We start from the raw sequence: 17794 nt of genomic DNA on the forward strand, positions 1-17794 counted from the left end.
ATGTGAAATAAAGAACGAGAAGTTACAGGTGAGATTCTTACTAGTGTACTGTGAGGTGCAGTTTTCCTCTCCTTCAGTGCCATCCGCTGCAATGACGAAAACACAGAAGGTGCAGTTTGTCCCAGGGGTGAGCGCTGAGATCTCTGCAGCTTTTACTTCAACGGTTTGGTTTTGGGAGCCGCAGCCTGTCGTCTGAACACGATACGTATATCCATTCTTGTACTCCAGAGGTTCACTCCAAACCAGACGTCCAGTGGTTGTGTTTAAGGTTTCAACCTTCAACCCAGTAATGCTATAAGGCCCTAAAAACAGAAAATAGAAAGAGAGCATTTGAAAACAGCAACTTATATCACCTCTAAGTTCATATTCTCTCAAATTAGCTGTGCTTCTTTCTGTGCCAGCTAAAGAGACAAAAAGCTTAAGGAATAATGTTTAACTAAATAAGTTTTAATTAATTGTTATTTTCTTATTTTCCTTCCTAGGCAGAATATTGTACATTTCCAGTCATAGACAGTATCTGTGAGAGAGTACTAATACACAGTACACACGTGTGAAGTAGTAAACTGTCACAGGAGCTGCTGGAGTGTGATCTGTTGTCTGAGTCGTGACAGTGAAGCTGGTGTTGGTCCCAGATGAAAGTCTGGTGCTTGTGAATGTGGTGTTGAAAACTCGAACTTCAGGAAAAGAGGAGGAGTTTTGGGTCACAAGCACCACATATGATTGGCCATTTTTGCTGTTCGGCTGCTCCCACACCAAGGTCACTGCGTTTGTGGTGATTCCTGCCTGTCTCAGCATGGTCACAGAGTCCGGTCCTGAGAAAATAAAACAGATGAGACACTGAGGATACGCAAAATAAGTCTGTTTTCATGTGAAATTGTCTGAATGACATCTTCCACACATAAGGGGTAAACAAATAAGCACATGGGTGTCAATATGCTGTCATTATTCGTTTTGTGCTCAATATGTGACTTTGTGCTTCATAGCTTTGATATGATATGATAAAACACAAGGTGTCAGCGCCTGAATCAGGGATATTTTGGCTTAATGTTTGTACAGCAGGTGGAAATAGAAAGGCATCGTCCATCTTTGTGGAAAATTGTAGGATCCTGTGTTTTTGGTGATTCAAATCCATCGGCCGCCTTTGGATTTTTAGCTTTTTTCATATGGGTCCTCGAACTTTATGGAAGAGCAAATGCATTCACATATGTATATTGACACATATCAGAAACCTTGAAGACATACTTGTATAATTTGATGTGTTTTCCCCTGTAGACATCACCTCTTCCACATATGTAAACACAGAAAAGGTGTACAGATTTCCAGGCCTCAGGTGGGAGAAGGTGTAAGTCTCTGTCCCTGTTCGATTCTGCTGAACCTCTGTGGCATTCTGGAGCGCCTTCACCAGGTAGGAGTAGGAAGGCTTATAATCACTTTGTCTGAGCCACGTAAGTTGGATCGCGGTGGTGTTCATATCACTCACGCTGAGGTTAGTCACTGCTTTGGGCACTGCAGCAAATACAGCAAAGGGTTATGTAATAAAATAAATGCCACAGTAGAAAACGCTGTCTCACAATTTTGAGTTTTACTAAATTGTTGCACAGAAACCATTGAGTTTGTCTGCGTGTAAAAATGGAAGGTCTTACTTGTGTAACTCAATGTCTGCTCCTCCGTAGATTCACTTCCTGATGCTGCTATTGTTCTGACACTGATCCTATATTTATTTCCTGGCTCAAGGTCAAGGACGTCAGTGCTGTTACTGTACACTTTTGTTGTGTTAACAAGCTCCCCTGTGGTTTTGAAGGTTTTAATCACATATTCGTAATATAGCCGGGCTCCAACTGGGTAAGACCATTGCACTGCGACTGAGGTGGTGGATCGAGGGCTGGCTGCAACGTTCAGCACAGGATTGGGCTCTAGGGTGATGTCGTGGAGAAGATGATGGAAATGGTAGTGAAAGCGAGAGTAAGAGATGTCCATCACATTCTTAATGATACATCATGTATATGTTATATGATATGCAGTTTTTGTCGGTGCTCAGCAGACAAAGTCATATATTACGCAAAAAATACTATTACAGTACAAAATTATTTAATTAATGGAAATAAAGACACATTTACTGACATTAAAATACCAGACAAATACTGTACATTCATAACCTCTTAAAAATGTCTTGATTCTTATATTTAGGTGCGTTATAAACTATATTTACATGTACTGCTGATAGATGCAACTTTTTAGTTTTAGATGTTATCAATGATTTACTTTTTGTTTGCTGGAATAACTTTAACTGCTACAAACATGAATTTTCTCAAAATGAATCAGGAAACCGCAACTGTGTATGTTTCATCGGTAGATGTTGACGACAGGAAGTGGAGCTTACTTGTGAATGAAGTGAAAGTGTAAGGGTCTCCTTGTGTCTTATTGTCTCCAGCTACAGCGACGACGGTGATGGTGTGGTTAGTACCAGAGATCAGCTCTGACAACACAGTAAAGTTGTCGGTCGTCGTCTTCTCTCCACCATCGTGCCACCTCAACCTGTACATGAACACCTGACCAGGAGGCGGGGCCCAGGTTAGAGAGATGGAGGACGTGTTTGAGGACACATTAGGTTGCCCGATTATACCTGGCTCTAATGGAGGAGAGGAGAGGAGAGGAGAGGAGAGGAGAGGAGAGGAGAGGAGAGAGAGGAGAGAGAGGAAACAATTTAAAATGTATCAAAACACAAAAACCATCAACATAAAACATAAAACATAAAGCGAAAGAAAACAGAACCATGATGTGGAAAAATCATGTTCATCATCTTACTTGTGTAATGAGAAATCTCTGCTGTGTCACTTTCTGTTTCGTTATCTCCAGCCACTGCTACGACAGTAAAACTGTACCTCAACCCAGCAGTCAGCCCAGTGACATTTATTTTTGTGTCAGTCACATTGACTGTCCCGGTCAATGTCCTGTCAGTCCAATGGACTCTGTAAAAGGAGTGTTCTCCCATTGGTTTACTCCACATCACATGCATGGAGGATGTTGTGATGTCAGTTACATTGAGGAACCAGACTACTTCAGGCTCTGTGAGGGGAAAATGGGTTAAATGGGCGAATGAAGGGATGATTTTATCTCTCATCTGCTTTGAAAATCTATTAAAGGTTCAGTGTGTAGAATTCAACCACATCTAGAGGTGAAGTTGAAGCTGAACACTGAACACTCACCCCACCCTCACCTTCCAAACATGAAAGAGAACCTGTGATAGTCTTCAGTTTAGATGATCACACACGAGTGAAAACATCACTAGGATTATTTTATATTCAATTTCAGCCAATAGATCCCTTTCAGCTAAATCTCACACAATGAATCTGTGTAAAATGAAATGATAGCAACAGTGCAAACAAGACACATGTTGCCATCAACTGCTTTCCTGCTGCACTTTTAGTTGGAAATGCTGTCCCCCAGCATTTGTGAGAGGTGAATATCCAGGACGTAGAAATATTCCTACATCCCAATTGTCAGTAAAACCGGACTCGAAACGGTGTCATTTACACATTTACAAAGTCCGCTAGCGGAAGTGGTGATGCTAGCGGATGTAGCGATGCTAGCAGATGTAGCGATGCTAATGCGCAACCCTTGCTTGCCATTATGCGTGCCCTTGTGTGTGTGTTTCCAGTTTGTGCGTGCAAACGTGAAAACGGCTGTAGTGGAGGATATCAGAGGACTTTTAGGCAAAAAATTGGGTGTAAATGACGCCGTATCAGTCAAATTTGAATGTCGGGGCTTACGGACACTTGGATGTTACCACAGGAGCAGTATGGAGACATGTGGTTTTTTTTTCAGTTTTTCTTCATTTGAAGAAGTGGTCACCATTTACTTCAATTGTATTTGATTTGGCTGCAATGCTGTTTACGCCTGAAACTCCAAAAGTGTTTTGTGGACTCAAACTATTCACCCACCCCTCCATTGGAAGTGAACTATCCCTTTAATCCTGCTTGTGATCACTGCAAAGTCTTCTCCACCACGTGTCCTCAGCAAACGGCTCATAAACGCTAACTTACTTGTGTATCGGAAAACGGTGAAGCTCTGTCCGCCAGTGTGGCCGTCATCTGCCACTGCAGTGACACTTATTTCATACTGGACACCAGCAGTCAGGTCAGTAATGTTAACATATGTTTCAGTCACATTTAAAGTCCCACTTAGACGTCCATCTGTCCAGTCTACTCTGTAGAGGGAGCTGTTTCCCACTGGTTCAGTCCAGGTCAGAGTCACAGTGGACGTGGTGAAGTTCATGACTCTGAGGTTTCTGACTACTTCAGGCTCTGTTAGTGAGTGAGCAGCGTTGGGGGGAAGAATTCAGGATTTAGACTCTCGTTACTCGTCATCAGTATAATACAGTGTGTTATGTGTTAGATACTGTATCTACAGTGTATTAATACAAAGCACACTTTATCCACAGCCCTAAAAACAACCGTCAGACACGCTGGATCTGTAGCAAAGCTGAAGGTGTTATGCCGTCTAAAGTCATTGCTGTAGATGTTCCGTTCATGTGCAGAATAAAAGTAAGAATTCAGATTCAACCAAGTAAACATATCAGCTTCTGAATTTGAAGGCAAAGTTAACAGAAAAATGAAAACTCACTTGTTATCCACTCACCACTCTGCAGATGGAGGGGTGGGTGAAGTGTTTGAGTCCAAAAAAAATGTTTGGAGTTTCAGAGGTAAACAGCTATGCAGTCAAAACCAAATTAATTGAAGTAGCTGGTGACCACTTCTTCAGACGCAATAAAACAACAGAAAAAACATAACATGCCTCCATACTGATCAGCATTTGTGAGAGGTGAGATTTCCAGGATGTACTAATATTCCCAACATCCCAAGTGTCCGTAAGCCCCGACTCGAAACGATATATACACCACGTTTAAGCCTAAAAGTCAGCTAGTGGAATTAGTGATGCTAGGTGATGTAGCGATGCTAGCTGATGTAGCGATGCTAACACGCACCCTTTGCTAGCCATTGGGTGTGTCCTTGTGTGTGTGTGTTTCCAGTGTGTGCGTGCGAACGTGAACATGGCTGCAGTGGTGGATATCAGAGGACTTTAGGCTAAAAATTGGGTGTAAATGACGCCGAATCAGTCAAATTTGAATGTCGGGGTTTACGGACACTTGGATGACACCACAGGAGCAGTATGGAGGCATGTTGTGTTTTTATTCAGTTTTTCTTCATTTGAAGAAGTGGTCACCATTTACTTCAATTGTATTTGATTTGGCTGCAAAGCTGTTTACGCCTGAAACTCCAAAAGTGTTTTGTGGATTCAAACTATTCACCCACCCCTCTATCGGAATAGTGGGGAGTGGATAATGAGTGAATTTTCATTTTCGGGTGAACTATCCCTTTAATCCTGCTTGTGATCACTGCAAAGTCTTCTCCACCACGTGTCCTCAGCAAACTGCTCATAAACGCTAACTTACTTGTGTATCGGAAAACGGTGAAGCTCTGTCCGCCAGTGTGGCCGTCATCTGCCACTGCAGTGACACTTATTTCATACTGGACACCAGCAGTCAGGTCAGTAATGTTAACATATGTTTCAGTCACATTTAAATTCCCACTTAAACGTCCATCTGTCCAGTCTACTCTGTAGAGGGAGCTGTTTCCCACTGGTTCAGTCCAGGTCAGAGTCACAGTGGACGTGGTGAAGTTCATGACTCTGAGGTTTCTGACTACTTCAGGCTCTGTTAGTGAGTGAGCAGCGTGGGAGGGAAGAATTCAGGATTTAGACTCTCGTTACTCATCATCAGTATAACACAATGTGTCTTTGTGTTAGATACTGTATCTACAGTGTATTAATACCAAGCATACTTATCTACAGTTATAAAAACAACAGTCAGACATGCTGGATCTGTAGCAAAGCTAAAGGTGTTATGCCGTCTAAAGTCATTGCTGTAGATGTTCCGTTCACGTGCAGAATAAAAGTAAAAATTCAGATTCAACCAAGTAAATATATCAGCTTCTGAATTTAAAGGGATAGATCACAGAAAAATGAAAACTCACTCATTATCCACTCACCACTCTGCAGATGGAGGGGTGGTGTTTGAGTCCCAAAAAAATGTTTGGAGTTTCAGAGGTAAACAGCTATGCAGTCAAAACCAAATTAATTGAAGTAGCTGGTGACCACTTCTTCAGACGCAATAAAACAACAGAAAAACATAACATGCCTCCATACTGATCAGCATTGTGAGAGGTGAGATTTCAGGACGTAGTAATATTCCCAACATCCCAAGTGTCCGTAAGGCCCGACTCAGCGAGGTCATTTAGACCGTGTTTTAAGCCTAAAGGTCCGCTAGCGGAAGTGGTGATGCTAGAGTATAGCGATGCTATAGCGCACCCCTTGTTTGCCCTTGGGCGTGCCCTTGTGTGTGTGTGTGTGTTTCCAGTTTGTGCGTGCGTACGTGAAAACGGCTGCACTGGAGGATATCAGAGGACTTTCAGCAAAAAATTGGATGTAAATGACGCCGTATCAGTCAAATTTGAATGTCGGGGTTTACGGACACTTGGATGACACCACAGGAGCAGTATGGAGTCATGTCGTGTTTTTATTCAGTTTTTCTTCATTTGAAGAAGTGGTCACCATTTACTTCAATTGTATTTGATTTGGCTGCAAAGCTGTTTACCCCTGAAACTCCAAAAGTGTTTTGTGGACTCAAACTATTCACCCACCCCTCCATCGGCATAGTGGGGAGAGGATAATGAGTGAATTTTCATTTTCGGGTGAACTATCCCTTTAATCCTGCTTGTGATCACTGCAAAGTCTTCTCCACCACTTGTCTTCAGCAAACGGCTCATAAACGCTTACTTACTTGTGTATTGGAAAACGGTGAAGCTCTGTCCGCCAGTGTGGCTGTCATCTGCCACTGCAGTGACACTTATTTCATATTGGACACCAGCAGTCAGGTCAGTAATGTTAACATATGTTTCAGTCACATTTAAAGTCCCATTTAACGTCCATCTGTCCAGTGTACTGTAGAGGAGCTGTTTCCCACTGGTTCAGTCCAGGTCAGAGTCACAGTGGACGTGGTGAAGTTCATGACTCTGAGGTTTCTGACTACTTCAGGCTCTGTTAGTGAGTGAGCAGCGTTGGGGGGAAGAATTCAGGATTTAGACTCTCGTTACTCGTCATCAGTAAAATACAGTGTGTCTTTGTGTTAGATACTGTATCTGCGGTGTATTAATACAAAGCACACTTTATCCACAGCCATAAAAACAACAGTCAGACACGCTGGATCTCTAGCAAAGCTGAAGGTGTTATGCCGTCTAAAGTAATTGCTGTAGATGTTCCGTTCATGTGCAGAATAAAAGTAAAAATTCAGATTCAACCAAGTAAATATATCAGCCTCTGAGTTTAAAGGGATAGATCACAGAAAAATGAAAACTCACTCATTATCCACTCACCACTCTGCAGATGGAGGGGTGGGTGAAATGTTTGAGTCCCAAAAAAATGTTTGGAGTTTCAGAGGTGAACAGCTATGCAGTCAAAACCAAATTAATTGAAGTAGCTGGTGACCACTTCTTCAGACGCAATAAAACAACAGAAAAAACATAACATGCCTCCATACTGATCAGCATTTGTGAGAGGTGAGATTTCCAGGACGTAGTAATATTCCCAACATCCCAAGTGTCCGTAAACCCCGACTCGAAACGATATATACACCACGTTTAAGCCTAAAAGTCAGCTAGTGGAATTGGTGATGCTAGGTGATGTAGCGATGCTAGCTGATGTAGCGATGCTAGCTGATGTAGCGATGCTAGCTGATGTAGCGATGCTAATACGCACCCTTTGCTAGCCATTGTGTGTGCCCTTGTGTGTGTGTGTTTCCAGTGTGTGCGTGCGAACGTGAACATGGCTGCAGTGGTGGATATCAGAGGACTTTAGGCTAAAAATTGGGTGTAAATGACGCCGTATCAGTCAAATTTGAATGTCGGGGTTTACGGACACTTGGATGACAACACAGGAGCAGTATGGAGGCATGTCGTGTTTTTATTCAGTTTTTCTTCATTTGAAGAAGTGGTCACCATTTACTTCAATTGTATTTGATTTGGCTGCAAAGCTGTTTACGCCTGAAACTCCAAAAGTGTTTTGTGGACTCAAACTCTTCACCAACCCCTCCATCGGAATAGTGGGGAGTGGATAATGAGTGAATTTTCATTTTCGGGTGAACTATCCCTTTAATCCTGCTTGTGATCACTGCAAAGTCTTCTCCACCACGTGTCCTCAGCAAACGGCTCATAAACGCTAACTTACTTGTGTATCGGAAAACGGTGAAGCTCTGTCCGCCAGTGTGGCCGTCATCTGCCACTGCAGTGACACTTATTTCATACTGGACACCAGCAGTCAGGTCAGTAATGTTAACATATGTTTCAGTCACATTTAAAGTCCCACTTAAACGTCCATCTGTCCAGTGTACTCTGTAGAGGGAGCTGTTTCCCACTGGTTCAGTCCAGGTCAGAGTCACAGTGGACGTGGTGAAGTTCATGACTCTGAGGTTTCTGACTACTTCAGGCTCTGTTAGTGAGTGAGCAGCGTGGGAGGGAAGAATTCAGGATTTAGACTCTCGTTACTCATCATCAGTATAACACAATGTGTCTTTGTGTTAGATACTGTATCTACAGTGTATTAATACCAAGCATACTTATCTACAGTTATAAAAACAACAGTCAGACATGCTGGATCTGTAGCAAAGCTAAAGGTGTTATGCCGTCTAAAGTCATTGCTGTAGATGTTCCGTTCACGTGCAGAATAAAAGTAAGAATTCAGATTCAACCAAGTAAACATATCAGCCTCTGAGTTTAAAGGCAAAGTTCCCAGAAAAATGAAAACTCACTTGTTATCCACTCACCACTCTGCAGATGGAGGGGTGGGTGAAGTGTTTGAGTCCCAAAAAAATGTTTGGAGTTTCAGAGGTAAACAGCTATGCAGTCAAAACCAAATTAATTGAAGTAGCTGGTGACCACTTCTTCAGACGCAATAAAACAACAGAAAAAACATAACATGCCTCCATACTGATCAGCATGTGTGAGAGGTGAGATTTCCAGGACGTAGTAATATTCCCAACATCCCAAGTGTCCGTAAGCCCCGACTCGAAACGAGGTCATTTAGACCGTGTTTTAAGCCTAAAGGTCCGCTAGCGGAAGTGGTGATGCTAGAGTATGCAGCGATGCTATAGCGCACCCCTTGTTTGCCCTTGGGCGTGCCCTTGTGTGTGTGTTTCCAGTTTGTGCGTGCGTACGTGAAAACGGCTGCACTGGAGGATATCAGAGGACTTTCAGCAAAAAATTGGATGTAAATGACGCCGAATCAGTCAAATTTGAATGTCGGGGTTTATGGACACTTGGATGACACCACAGGAGCAGTATGGAGTCATGTTGTGTTTTTATTCAGTTTTTCTTCATTTGAAGAAGTGGTCACCCTTTACTTCAATTGTATTTGATTTGGCTGCAAAGCTGTTTACGCCTGAAACTCCAAAAGTGTTTTGTGGACTCAAACTCTTCACCAACCCCTCCATCGGAATAGTGGGGAGTGGATAATGAGGGAATTTTCATTTTGGGGTGAACTATCCCTTTAATCCTGCTTGTGATCACTGCAAAGTCTTTCTACCACTTGTCTTCAGCAAACGGCTCATACACGCTAACTTGTGTATTGGAAAACGGTGAAGCTCTGTCCGCCAGTGTGGCTGTCATCTGCCACTGCAGTGACACTTATTTCATATTGGACACCAGCAGTCAGGTCAGTAATGTTAACATATGTTTCAGTCACATTTAAAGTCCCACTTAAACGTCCATCTGTCCAGTGTACTCTGTAGAGGGAGCTGTTTCCCACTGGTTCAGTCCAGGTCAGAGTCACAGTGGACGTGGTGAAGTTCATGACTCTGAGGTTTCTGACTACTTCAGGCTCTGTTAGTGAGTGAGCAGCGTTGGGGGGAAGAATTCAGGATTTAGACTCTCGTTACTCGTCATCAGTAAAATACAGTGTGTCTTTGTGTTAGACACTGTATCTGCGGTGTATTAATACAAAGCACACTTTATCCAGCCATAAAAACAACAGTCAGACATGCTGGATCTGTAGCAAAGCTGAAGGTGTTATGCCGTCTAAAGTCATTGCTGTAGATGTTCCGTTCATGTGCAGAATAAAAGTAAAAATTCAGATTCAACCAAGTAAATATATCAGCCTCTGAATTTAAAGGGATAGATCACAGAAAAATGAAAACTCACTCATTATCCACTCACCACTCTGCAGATGGAGGGGTGGGTGAAATGTTTGAGTCCAAAAAATGTTTGGAGTTTCAGAGGTAAACAGCTATGCAGTCAAAACCAAATTAATTGAAGTAGCTGGTGACCACTTCTTCAGACGCAATAAAACAACAGAAAAAACATAACATGCCTCCATACTGATCAGCATTTGTGAGAGGTGAGATTTCCAGGACGTAGTAATATTCCCAACATCCCAAGTGTCCGTAAACCCCGACTCGAAACGATATATACACCACGTTTAAGCCTAAAAGTCAGCTAGTGGAATTGGTGATGCTAGGTGATGTAGCGATGCTAACACGCACCCTTTGCTAGCCATTGGGTGTGCCCTTGTGTGTGTGTGTTTCCAGTGTGTGTGTGTTTCCAGTGTGTGCGTGCGAACGTGAACATGGCTGCAGTGGTGGATATCAGAGGACTTTAGGCTAAAAATTGGGTGTAAATGACGCCGAATCAGTCAAATTTGAATGTCGGGGTTTACGGACACTTGGATGACAACACAGGAGCAGTATGGAGTCATGTCGTGTTTTTATTCAGTTTTTCTTCATTTGAAGAAGTGGTCACCATTTACTTCAATTGTATTTGATTTGGCTGCAATGCTGTTTACGCCTGAAACTCCAAAAGTGTTTTGTGGACTCAAACTCTTCACCAACCCCTCCATCGGAATAGTGGGGAGTGGATAACGAGTGCATTTTCATTTTCGGGTGAACTATCCCTTTAATCCTGCTTGTGATCACTGCAAAGTCTTCTCCACCACGTGTCCTCAGCAAACGGCTCATAAACGCTAACTTACTTGTGTATCGGAAAACGGTGAAGCTCTGTCCGCCAGTGTGGCCGTCATCTGCCACTGCAGTGACACTTATTTCATACTGGACACCAGCAGTCAGGTCAGTAATGTTAACATATGTTTCAGTCACATTTAAAGTCCCACTTAAACGTCCATCTGTCCAGTGTACTCTGTAGAGGGAGCTGTTTCCCACTGGTTCAGTCCAGGTCAGAGTCACAGTGGACGTGGTGAAGTTCATGACTCTGAGGTTTCTGACTACTTCAGGCTCTGTTAGTGAGTGAGCAGCGTGGGAGGGAAGAATTCAGGATTTAGACTCTCGTTACTCGTCATCAGTATAACACAATGTGTCTTTGTGTTAGATACTGTATCTACAGTGTATTAATACCAAGCATACTTATCTACAGTTATAAAAACAACAGTCAGACATGCTGGATCTGTAGCAAAGCTAAAGGTGTTATGCCGTCTAAAGTCATTGCTGTAGATGTTCCGTTCACGTGCAGAATAAAAGTAAGAATTCAGATTCAACCAAGTAAACATATCAGCCTCTGAGTTTAAAGGCAAAGTTCCCAGAAAAATGAAAACTCACTTGTTATCCACTCACCACTCTGCAGATGGAGGGGTGGGTGAAGTGTTTGAGTCCCAAAAAAATGTTTGGAGTTTCAGAGGTAAACAGCTATGCAGTCAAAACCAAATTAATTGAAGTAGCTGGTGACCACTTCTTCAGACGCAATAAAACAACAGAAAAAACATAACATGCCTCCATACTGATCAGCATGTGTGAGAGGTGAGATTTCCAGGACGTAGTAATATTCCCAACATCCCAAGTGTCCGTAAGCCCCGACTCGAAACGAGGCCATTTAGACCGTGTTTTAAGCCTAAAGGTCCGCTAGCGGAAGTGGTGATGCTAGAGTATGTAGCGATGCTATAGCGCACCCCTTGTTTGCCCTTGGGCGTGCCCTTGTGTGTGTGTTTCCAGTTTGTGCGTGCGTACGTGAAAACGGCTGCACTGGAGGATATCAGAGGACTTTCAGCAAAAAATTGAATGTAAATGACGCCGAATCAGTCAAATTTGAATGTCGGGGTTTACGGACACTTGGATGACACCACAGGAGCAGTATGGAGTCATGTTGTGTTTTTATTCAGTTTTTCTTCATTTGAAGAAGTGGTCACCCTTTACTTCAATTGTATTTGATTTGGCTGCAAAGCTGTTTACGCCTGAAACTCCAAAAGTGTTTTGTGGACTCAAACTCTTCACCAACCCCTCCATCGGAATAGTGGGGAGTGGATAATGAGGGAATTTTCATTTTCGGGTGAACTATCCCTTTAATCCTGCTTGTGATCACTGCAAAGTCTTCTCTACCACTTGTCTTCAGCAAACGGCTCATAAACGCTAACTTACTTGTGTATTGGAAAACGGTGAAGCTCTGTCCGCCAGTGTGGCTGTCATCTGCCACTGCAGTGACACTTATTTCATATTGGACACCAGCAGTCAGGTCAGTAATGTTAACATATGTTTCAGTCACATTTAAAGTCCCACTTAAACGTCCATCTGTCCAGTGTACTCTGTAGAGGGAGCTGTTTCCCACTGGTTCAGTCCAGGTCAGAGTCACAGTGGACGTGGTGAAGTTCATGACTCTGAGGTTTCTGACTACTTCAGGCTCTGTTAGTGAGTGAGCAGCGTTGGGGGGAAGAATTCAGGATTTAGACTCTCGTTACTCGTCATCAGTAAAATACAGTGTGTCTTTGTGTTAGATACTGTATCTGCGGTGTATTAATACAAAGCACACTTTATCCACAGCCATAAAAACAACAGTCAGACATGCTGGATCTCTAGCAAAGCTGAAGGTGTTATGCCGTCTAAAGTAATTGCTGTAGATGTTCCGTTCATGTGCAGAATAAAAGTAAAAATTCAGATTCAACCAAGTAAATATATCAGCCTCTGAATTTAAAGGGATAGATCACAGAAAAATGAAAACTCACTCATTATCCACTCACCACTCTGCAGATGGAGGGGTGGGTGAAGTGTTTGAGTCCAAAAAAAATGTTTGGAGTTTCAGAGGTAAACAGCTATGCAGTCAAAACCAAATTAATTGAAGTAGCTGGTGACCACTTCTTCAGACGCAATAAAACAACAGAAAAAACATAACATGCCTCCATACTGATCAGCATTTGTGAGAGGTGAGATTTCCAGGACGTAGTAATATTCCCAACATCCCAAGTGTCCGTAAACCCCGACTCGAAACGATATATACACCACGTTTAAGCCTAAAAGTCAGCTAGTGGAATTGGTGATGCTAGGTGATGTAGCGATGCTAACACGCACCCTTTGCTAGCCATTGGGTGTGCCCTTGTGTGTGTGTGTTTCCAGTGTGTGTGTGTTTCCAGTGTGTGCGTGCGAACGTGAACATGGCTGCAGTGGTGGATATCAGAGGACTTTAGGCTAAAAATTGGGTGTAAATGACGCCGAATCAGTCAAATTTGAATGTCGGGGTTTACGGACACTTGGATGACAACACAGGAGCAGTATGGAGTCATGTCGTGTTTTTATTCAGTTTTTCTTCATTTGAAGAAGTGGTCACCATTTACTTCAATTGTATTTGATTTGGCTGCAATGCTGTTTACGCCTGAAACTCCAAAAGTGTTTTGTGGACTCAAACTCTTCACCAACCCCTCCATCGGAATAGTGGGGAGTGGATAATGAGTGAATTTTCATTTTCGGGTGAACTATCCCTTTAATCCTGCTTGTGATCACTGCAAAGTCTTCTCCACCACGTGTCCTCAGCAAACGGCTCATAAACGCTAACTTACTTGTGTATCGGAAAACGGTGAAGCTCTGTCCGCCAGTGTGGCCGTCATCTGCCACTGCAGTGACACTTATTTCATACTGGACACCAGCAGTCAGGTCAGTAATGTTAACATATGTTTCAGTCACATTTAAAGTCCCACTTAAACGTCCATCTGTCCAGTGTACTCTGTAGAGGGAGCTGTTTCCCACTGGTTCAGTCCAGGTCAGAGTCACAGTGGACGTGGTGAAGTTCATGACTCTGAGGTTTCTGACTACTTCAGGCTCTGTTAGTGAGTGAGCAGCGTGGGAGGGAAGAATTCAGGATTTAGACTCTCGTTACTCGTCATCAGTATAACACAATGTGTCTTTGTGTTAGATACTGTATCTACAGTGTATTAATACCAAGCATACTTATCTACAGTTATAAAAACAACAGTCAGACATGCTGGATCTGTAGCAAAGCTAAAGGTGTTATGCCGTCTAAAGTCATTGCTGTAGATGTTCCGTTCACGTGCAGAATAAAAGTAAGAATTCAGATTCAACCAAGTAAACATATCAGCCTCTGAGTTTAAAGGCAAAGTTCCCAGAAAAATGAAAACTCACTTGTTATCCACTCACCACTCTGCAGATGGAGGGGTGGGTGAAGTGTTTGAGTCCCAAAAAAATGTTTGGAGTTTCAGAGGTAAACGGCTATGCAGTCAAAACCAAATTAATTGAAGTAGCTGGTGAACACTTCTTCAGACGCAATAACACAACAGAAAAAAACATAACATGCCTCCATACTGATCAGCATTTGTGAGAGGTGAGATATCCAGGATGTAGTAATATTCCCAACATCCCAAGTGTCTGTAAGCCCCGACTCGAAACAAGGTCATTTAGACCGTGTTTTAAGCCTAAAGGTCCGCTAGCGGAAGTGGTGATGCTAGAGTATGTAGCGATGCTATAGCGCACCCCTTGCTTGCCCTTGGGCGTGCCCTTGTGTGTATGTGTGTTTCCAGTTTGTGCGTGTGTACGTGAAAACGGCTGCACTGGAGGATATCAGAGGACTTTAGGCTAAAAATTGGGTGTAAATGACGCCGTATTAGTCAAATTTGAATGTCGGGGCTTATGGACACTTGGATGACACCACAGGAGCAGTATGGAGTCATGTTGTGTTTTAATTCAGTTTTTCTTCATTTGAAGAAGTGGTCACCCTTTACTTCAATTGTATTTGATTTGGCTGCAATGCTGTTTACGCCTGAAACTCCAAAAGTGTTTTGTGGACTCAAACTATTCACCCACCCCTCCATCGGAATAGTGGGGAGTGGATAATGAGTGAATTTTCATTTTCGGGTGAACTATCCCTTTAATCCTGCTTGTGATCACTGCAAAGTCTTCTCCACCACGTGTCCTCAGCAAACAGCTCATAAACGCTAACTTACTTGTGTATTGGAAAACGGTGAAGCTCTGTCCGCCAGTGTGGCCGTCATCTGCCACTGCAGTGACACTTATTTCATGCTGGACACCAGCAGTTAGGTCAGTAATGTTAACATATGTTTCAGTCACATTTAAAGTCCCACTTAAACGTCCATCTGTCCAGTCTACTCTGTAGAGGGAGCTGTTTCCCACTGGTTCAGTCCAGGTCAGAGTCACAGTGGACGTGGTGAAGTTCATGACTCTGAGGTTTCTGACTACTTCAGGCTCTGTTAGTGAGTGAGCAGTGTTGGGGAGAAGAATTCAGGATTTAGACTCTCGTTACTCGTCATCAGTAAAATACAGTGTGTCTTTGTGTTAGATACTGTATCTGCGGTGTATTAATACTGAAGCACACTTTATCCACAGCCATAAAAACAACAGTCAGACATGCTGGATCTCTAGCAAAGCTGTAGGTGTTATGCCGTCTAAGGTCATTGCTGTAGATGTTCCGTTCACGTGCAGAATAAAAGTAAGAATTCAGATTCAACCAAGTAAACATATCAGCTTCTGAATTTAAAGGCAAAGTTCCCAGAAAAATGAAAACTCACTTGTTATCCACTCACCACTCTGCAGATGGAGGGGTGGGTGAAGTGTTTGAGTCCACAAAACACTTTTGGAGTTTCAGGGGTAAACAGCATTGCAGCCAAAACCAATATAATTGAAGTAGCTGGTGAACACTTCTTCAGACGCAATAACACAACAGAAAAAAACATAACATGCCTCCATACTGATCAGCATTTGTGAGAGGTGAGATATCCAGGACGTAGTAATATTCCCAACATCCCCAGTGTCCGTAAGCCCTGACTCGAAACGAGGTCATTTAGACCGTGTTTTAAGCCTAAAAGTCAGCTAGCGGAAGTAGTGATGCTAGAGTATGTAGCGATGCTAATGCGCACCCCTTGCCTGCCCTTGGGCGTGCCCGTTTCCAGTGTGTGTGTGTTTCCAGTGTGTGTGTGTGCGAACGTGAACATGGCTGCAGTGGTGGATATCAGAGGACTTTTAGGCAAAACAATTGGGTGTAAATGACGCCGTATCAGTCAAATTTGAATGTCGGGGCTTACGGACACTTGGATGACACCACAGGAGCAGTATGGAGGTATGTTGTGTTTTTATTCAGTTTTTCTTCATTTGAAGAAGTGGTCACCATTTACTTTAATTGTATTTGATTTGGCTGCAAAGCTGTTTACCCCTGAAACTCCAAAAGTGTTTTGTGGACTCAAACTATTCACCCATCCCTCCATCGGCATAGTGGGGAGTGAATAATGAGGGAATTTTCATTTTCGGGTGAACTATCCCTTTAATCCTGCTTGTGATCACTGCAAAGTCTTCTCTACCACTTGTCTTCAGCAAACGGCTCATAAACGCTAACTTACTTGTGTATCGGAAAACGGTGAAGCTCTGTCCGCCAGTGTGGCCGTCATCTGCCACTGCAGTGACACTTATTTCATATTGGACACCAGCAGTCAGGTCAGTAATGTTAACATATGTTTCAGTCACATTTAAAGTCCCACTTAGACGTCCATCTGTCCAGTCTACTCTGTAGAGGGAGCTGTTTCCCACTGGTTCAGTCCAGGTCAGAGTCACAGTGGACGTGGTGAAGTTCATGACTCTGAGGTTTCTGACTACTTCAGGCTCTGTTAGTGAGTGAGCAGCGTGGGAGGGAAGAATTCAGGATTTAGACTCTCGTTACTCGTCATCAGTAAAATACAGTGTGTCTTTGTGTTAGATACTGTATCTGCGGTGTATTAATACAAAGCACACTTTATCCACAGCCATAAAAACAACAGTCAGACATGCTGGATCTCTAGCAAAGCTGAAGGTGTTATGCCGTCTAAAGTAATTGCTGTAGATGTTCCGTTCATGTGCAGAATAAAAGTAAAAATTCAGATTCAACCAAGTAAATATATCAGCCTCTGAGTTTAAAGGGATAGATCACAGAAAAATTAAGACTCACTCATTATCCACTCACCACTCTGCAGATGGAGGGGTGGGTGAAGTGTTTGAGTCCCAAAAAAATGTTTGGAGTTTCAGAGGTAAACAGCTATGCAGTCAAAACCAAATTAATTGAAGTAGCTGGTGACCACTTCTTCAGACGCAATAAAACAACAGAAAAAACATAACATGCCTCCATACTGATCAGCATGTGTGAGAGGTGAGATTTCCAGGACGTAGTAATATTCCCAACATCCCAAGTGTCTGTAAGCCCCGACTCGAAACGATATATACACCGCGTTTAAGCCTAAAAGTCCACTAGTGGAATTGGTGATGCTAGGTGATGTAGCGATGCTAGCTGATGTAGCGATGCTAATATGCACCCTTTGCTTGCCCTTGGGTGTGCCCTTGTGTGTGTGTGTTTCCAGTGTGTGCGTGCGAACGTGAACATGGCTGCAGTGGTGGATATCAGAGGACTTTAGGCTAAAAATTGGGTGTAAATGACGCCGTATCAGTCAAATTTGAATGTCGGGGTTTACGGACACTTGGATGACA

General features: G+C 43.0%; 1 protein-coding gene across 6 annotated transcripts in view; it reads right to left on the minus strand.

The window, feature by feature from the left end:
* ptprjb.1 (protein tyrosine phosphatase receptor type Jb, tandem duplicate 1) overlaps positions 1 to 17794 on the minus strand; it is a 46638-nt gene that overhangs the window by 14787 nt on the left and 14057 nt on the right. For 4 of the 6 annotated variants that reach the window (XM_035157298.2, XM_047339935.1, XM_035157296.2 and 1 more), the window contains exons 1-6: positions 2806 to 3136; positions 2381 to 2629; positions 1644 to 1913; positions 1243 to 1506; positions 549 to 812; positions 42 to 302 (exon numbers count right to left, since the gene is read on the minus strand). In XM_035157298.2, coding sequence (XP_035013189.2) covers positions 42 to 302; positions 549 to 812; positions 1243 to 1506; positions 1644 to 1913; positions 2381 to 2629; positions 2806 to 3121 — 1624 coding nt within the window. In that variant the 5' untranslated portion in view covers positions 3122 to 3136. Of the gene's footprint in view, positions 1 to 41; positions 303 to 548; positions 813 to 1242; positions 1507 to 1643; positions 1914 to 2380; positions 2630 to 2805; positions 3137 to 17794 lie in introns of those variants that run through there. The other 2 variants (XM_035157299.2, XM_035157297.2) reach the window with 2 other exon arrangements.

Source organism: Hippoglossus stenolepis, chromosome 5 (assembly GCF_022539355.2).
Source record: "Hippoglossus stenolepis isolate QCI-W04-F060 chromosome 5, HSTE1.2, whole genome shotgun sequence".
NCBI classification, from domain to species: domain Eukaryota; kingdom Metazoa; phylum Chordata; class Actinopteri; order Pleuronectiformes; family Pleuronectidae; genus Hippoglossus; species Hippoglossus stenolepis.